Below are 6,184 nucleotides of genomic sequence, written 5' to 3' on the forward strand. Positions count from 1 at the left end.
TTCATCCCTATTTGTTTCCTCTTTAAGGATAAATAATGTTCCATTGTGTGTGTATACGTTTTGCTTATCCATTCATTCATCAATGGACACTGTATTGCTTACACACTTTATTTATTTATTTTTTTATCCTCACCCAAGGACATTTTTGCATTTATCTTCAGATAGAGCTGGAGAGAGAGAGGGAGGAAGAGAGAGAGAGAAAAACATCGATGTGAGAGAGACACATCGACTGGCTGCAACCCACACGACCCCAACCGGGGCTGGGGACAAACTGCAACCGAGGTACATGCCCTTACTGGGAACTGAACTCAGGTCCCTCAGGTCCGTGTGCTGACGCTCTAACTTCTGAGCCAACCTGGCCAGGGCTGCTTACACACTTTAGCTATTGTGAATAATGCTGCTATGAAAATGGGATAACAATATCTCTACAAGACCTTGCTTTTATTTCTTTTGAGCATATATCCCTCAGAATTACAGGATCATATTACCATTTTAGGGAGAATCATCATGCTGATTTCCACAGTAGCTGTAGCATTTCATGTTCACACCAATAGTGCACTAGGGTTCCAGTTTCTCTCCATTCTCTCCAGTATTTTTTATTTTCTTTTTGTTTTTCAATATATAGTAGTTTTCCTAATGGATGTAAGGTGATATTTTGTAATTTTGATCTGCTTTTCTCCGATGATTAGTGATTTTCAGCATCTTTTCATGTGCTTATTGCCTATTTCTATATTTTCTTTGGAAAAATATCTACTAAAGTACTTTACCCATTTTTGGATTATTTGTTGTTCGTTTTTAGTTCTCTATACATTCTATATATTGGTCCCTTATCAGATACATGATTTTCAAATGTTTTTCTCATTTCCTTGGGTTACTATTTTTCTCTCTTTATATTGTCTTGGGATGCAAAAATATTTACACTTTTCACAAAGTCCAATTTGCGTATTTTTCTTATGTTGTCTGTGCCTTTGGTGCCATCTCCAGGAAATCACTGCCAAATTCAATGCTGCGAAGTTTTTGTCCTATTTTCTTCTAAGAGTCTTATAGCTTTAGGTCTTGCATTTAGGTTGTGGATCCATTTTGACTGAATTCTTGTATATGGTCTTAGTAATGGGTTAACTTAGTTCTTTTGCATGGGGATATCTAGTTTACCCAGCACCATTTGTTGAAAAGATTGTCTTTTCTCCATTGAGTGGACTTGGTGCCCTTGTCAGAAATGATTTGACTGATTGTGGGAGGGTTTATTTCTGGACTCTGTCTTCTGTTCCATGGGTCTATATGTCTTTATTCCAGTACCACCCTCTTTTGATTACTGTAGCTTTGTAGTACATTTTAAAATCAGGAAGTGTGAGCCCTTTGGCTTTGTTCTTTTTAGAGATTGTTTTGGCTATTCAGAGTCTCCTAAGATTCCATATGAATTTTTAGGATGGGTTTTATATTTCGCCAAAAGAGAATTTAGAATTTGATAGGGATTGCATAATCGTAGCGGACATGGGTAGATTCAATATTTTCAATTTAGTTTTATTATTTAAGTTATTTATTTATTCATTTATTTTTATCTTTATGTGAGTAGTGTTCAGATGTCCCATCTGTCCCCACCACCAGTCCTGCCCCACCCAAGGCGCATATCCTATTGTTGTGTCCTGGGCAAGCCTATCGGCATATAAATTCTTTGGTTAATCTCTTACCTCCTCCCTCACCCTTTATCTAGAGATTCATCAGTATTAAATTAATTAACCCAATATAGTTCTTCAATCATGCCATGGCTACCATTCCAGTTATTTGTGCGTTTTAAACTTCTTCAACAATGCTTGTAGTTTACATGGTGCAGGCTACCTTGTTTAAGGTAATTTGTAAAGATATGTCTTCTTTATATTATGTAAATGAGGTTTCCATAATTTTATGTTAGGCTATTCCTATTAGGGTACAGAGTGGCAACTTATATCTGCTATTTTTGTGAATTTATTTATTCTGGCCGATTGTGTGGAACTTTGGATTGTCTACATTATATTCATAGCATCTGTGGAACAGAGATTATTTTATTTCTTTCAATTTAGATGCTGTTTATTCCTCATTGTCTATCTTCCGCGTAGCGTTTCCAGTGCTATGAGGATAGAAGTGGGGCAAAAAGTGGGCATCCTTGCACAAAGCCGGCGGGGCTCAGGTGATTGGAACATCATCCCATGGAATTAGAGATCCTTGTTTGATCCCGGTCAGGGATATGCTGGGGTTCGGGCCGATCCGCAGTGTGGGGCGTGCGGAAGCAGCAGAACCATGAGTTTCTCTCTCTCTACAAAAAATCAATGAAACAAGAAAAGTGAGCATCTTTGCCTTGTTCCTGATCTTAGAGCAAAGCTTTAGTCTTTCAACATTGAGCATGCTGTTGTTGGGGTTTTCATTCTATATTTCTTAAATAGATTATCATATATGTGTCGTTTCCTTTCAGACCTGTTTGTCCATGTTTTTACAATGACAGGGTGTTGAGTTTTGTCCACTGTGGGGGTTGTTATGAATCTTTGAAATGATCATGTCTTTTTTCCCTCATGTGATAATGTGGTATATGACAGATCGATTAGCATATGTAGAACCATCCTTGCATTTTGGAATTACACCCCTCTTGGCCACAGTGTCAAACCTTTTCAGTATACTGGCTGAAATTTGATTTGCTAGTAATTTTGTTTGAAAGGTTTTTTTTCATCAATGTTCATACGGGATGTTTGGTTGGAGTTTTCTTTTTCTTGTAGAGTCTTTGTCGGGATTGGTATAAGGGTACTACTGACCTCATACACTGAGTTAGTGTGTTCCTCCGCTTGACTTTTTAAAAGAAGTTTTACAGTGACTCGAAAATAAACAAAAAGTCCTTAACTTGTCATAGGGCATCTTGACAGCTCACAGCCAACACTGTATTCAATAGTAAAAGACACATGTTTCCTAAGACTAGGAACAGACAGAGATGCCTCACCACGACACTGTTAGCATCACACCGAGATCTTGCCAGCACAATGAGACACGGAAAAGAAATAAAAAGGCATACCTATTCGCATAAGGAAATAAATCAATCGATTCACGAGGCATGATGTCCACTGGAAAACCCCTTTAAGAATCTATAAAAACGGGTCCTGCAAATTAAGAAAGCTTCGGACGGTTGGAGAATAGTAAAAATTCAATAACTAAAAATTAATTTCAGTTCAATACAGGGGGAGGCAAAGTAGGTTTACAGTTATGCGTACTGAAACAGAATTTCTGCTTGTTTTTGTCATTATGATTTCATATTATTTTATTACTTATTTATATTAATAATTTATGTATTAATTATTCGTACCCTTGTCATTATTATTGTTGCTATTATTTTATATCCTTACTTAAGATTTGTATTTTAGGTAATAATGGCTGGTATTTTTGCCCACCTCTGAATGATCATAATCAATTGGATTTCAAATTTGTGTGTAAAAAGCCTGACTGACAAAACAAGATAAAAAAGGCAAACCTGGATAAAATCACACAGAAAAAGCACATAATGAGAAATGTAAGAATACTGATTGAAAATAAATCAGTGCGACACGAATGAAGGGAGAATTGGACCGTGTTAACGGGCGTGAGACAGTGCATGATGTCAGTAAACCTCCCACTTGATCTATAATTCAGGCAAAAATTGGCTGGTTAAAAATTCAAGCTGGCTTTTCTTGGTATCAACGAAGTGAATCCGAACGTGTTCGGTAAGACAAAGGAGCTCAAAGATCCAGGACTCTGTACCTTCTGGGCTGTCCTCCGCTTCCTGCTTCTCTAACGGCTGGGGTTGCGGTCTCCAGAATGCTGCCTGGGGGTGTCCTGCAGGCAGCAGCAGAGAGGTGTCCCAGTGTCTGACCTGTTCCCTGCCTCTGGGACTCCAACCCTCACCGCAGTGCCCAGAGAACCCTGGGGGGGAGCCAGCCGTGCATGCAGGTGCCAGGTTTCCAGGACTCGGCATCGTCCAGTGGGGTTTGCTTAAGAAACCACACACAGGTCGGGGGGTCAACAAGTCTTCAGCCCGACAGGCCATTTTACAAGCAGCAAACTTCTATAAACAAAAACGGAAGTGTGAGGGTTCCTGACTTTAGCCCAAAATTCAACAAAGAAAGGAGGGAGTGGGGAGCACGTGCTGGGACAAAAAAACACCCAGGAGGGTATAAAAGCCAAACGCCTCAGGAACCCCCACCACACTCACACTCACGCACAATTGGAACAGCCACCCTGCTCCAGCCCACGCCACCATGGCCACGTCACCATGTCCGTCTGCTACAGAAACCTGAGCTATGGCTTAGCCGCGATGCAGCCAGGTTCCTCCGAGTCTTGTAACTGACTCCTACTGGCAGGTGGACGACTGCCAGAGAGCTGCTTGTGGCCCTCCTGCGGTTTCCCCAGCTTCCTGCCAGGCCCACCGTTGTGTGCCCAGCTGCTGCCAACCCTCCTGTTGTGTCCCCAGCTGCTGCCAGCCCACCTGCTGTGTCCCCAGCTGCTGTCAGCCCACCTGCTGTGCCCCCAGCTGCTGCCAGCCCACCTGCTGTGTCCCCAGCTGCTGCCAGCCCACCTGCTGTGTCCCCAGCTGCTGCCAGCCCACCTGCTGTGTCCCCAGCTGTTGCCAGCCCTCCTGCTGCACCTCTTCCTCCTGCCAGCAGCCCTGCCTTATGTCCATGTGCTGCAAGCCCATGTGCTGCACACCCGTCTGCTGCAAGCCCATCTGCTGCAAGCCCATGTGCTGTATGCCCGTCTGTTCTGGGCCTGCGCCCTGCCCTGTCCCTTCCTGCTGCCAGCCCACCCCCTGCTTCTCATCCTGCTGCAGACCCTCCTCCTGCTGCAGACCCACCTCCTGCATGTCTGTCATCTGCCGCCCCGTGTGCAGGCCTGTGTGCAGGCCGAGCTGCTGCATGCCCGTCTCCTCCTGCTGTGCCCGCCCCTCTTGCCAGTCCAGCTGCTGCCGCCCGGCCTCCTGTGTGTCCCTGGTCTGCCGCCCCGTGTGCTCCCGCCCGGCCTGCTGAGTCCCAACCTCAGCCCCGACGTCCTGCTGCTGAACTACATGTCAACAAGGGCCAGCTTGGCTCAGGCTCCTCCCATGACTGTGGTTCTCCAGCCAGCCCTCAGTCTGGTCCTGAGCAGGGTTAGATAGCTCCCTCCACTCAGGATGGGCCCCACCAGGTCTCCACTGTCCTCATCTGACCTCTGCTCCCAGGATCCCCCAAACTTACTGCTTCCCTGGGCTCTCGCCTCCCAGGAGGCTCTTTCTTGCCCCTGGGTCACTTGTCCTTCCCTCTTGTTTTCTGTTGAGTCACTAGACCGCCACTGTCAGCACCTCTGCGGGCACCCCAATAAACTCATTCATCACTGATCACTACTTCATCTGATTTTGTTGGGGTGAGGGGCAGTGGGACTCGGGGTTTTCCAGACATTGGTCAACTCCAACCACGAATATTTCCAGGAATGAGTGACTGAGAAATCCCACAGGGCAGTTGCCTGACTCCTCCTGGTGGGGCAGAAGGTGGGCCTCGCCTTGGCCTGGTAAGTCAGTGCCTGCTGGGCCTGTGCCTGGGGCTTCCTTGAGTCTGGTCACCTGCAGAAAAGTTTTGGTCTATGGAGTCCTCAGGCCTCACAGGCCATTTCTACCAACTTTCTCATCTGGACAACCTCACACCCCACATGTGTCCTCAGGAAATGCCTGGCTCTCCTCAAGGCACAGCGCTGTAGGCCTGGGCCAGCGCAGTCACCCACCTGAAGGTCTTCACTCTTAGCAGAGACTGGATGGAGGAGGAGCTGCTCCAACCCTGATGGATTCAGAGGCACTGGATGACCTTCCCACCAGCGCCATACCAAAAACTTAGCAAAATTATAGAGCGGTGGTATTCAGAGTTTTGATTGGAGGATCACAGAACTGGGACCCCTGAAAGAGGGAAACAAAGTGAGTCTCCCAATTGGCTTCACCCACTACTTTGAGAACGTTTCTAGGTCCTGGTGCAAAAATGGAGAACCTATGTGAGCTCCACGCAGCCCTGAGTGAGAGACGTCCTTGGGAGTTGGGAGAGCCCCAGGCAGTTAGTGTTCAGGGCCAAAGTGTCAGAGAAGGGAGAGCTGCCCTGAGTAGCCCTCGGTCCTCTAAGGGTCTCCCTCAAATGTCAGCAAGGAATGTTCAGCAAACCCATGTGAGACTGAGATT

The 6,184-nt window shown here is 45.6% G+C and overlaps 1 protein-coding gene across 1 annotated transcript; it reads left to right on the forward strand.

Annotated features, from left to right (window-relative positions):
* Positions 1–4,264: 4,264 nt before the first annotated feature.
* Positions 4,265–5,015, forward strand: LOC118617617 (keratin-associated protein 4-3-like). The gene is made up of 2 exons (XM_036243599.1): positions 4,265–4,331; positions 4,402–5,015. Exons 1-2 carry the CDS (start codon positions 4,265–4,267, stop codon positions 5,013–5,015), a joined length of 681 nt encoding a protein of 226 aa, XP_036099492.1.
* Positions 5,016–6,184: the final 1,169 nt, after the last annotated feature.

The sequence above is a fragment of the Molossus molossus genome, unplaced genomic scaffold (assembly GCF_014108415.1).
Source record: "Molossus molossus isolate mMolMol1 unplaced genomic scaffold, mMolMol1.p scaffold_m16_p_5, whole genome shotgun sequence".
In the NCBI taxonomy this organism is placed as follows: domain Eukaryota; kingdom Metazoa; phylum Chordata; class Mammalia; order Chiroptera; family Molossidae; genus Molossus; species Molossus molossus.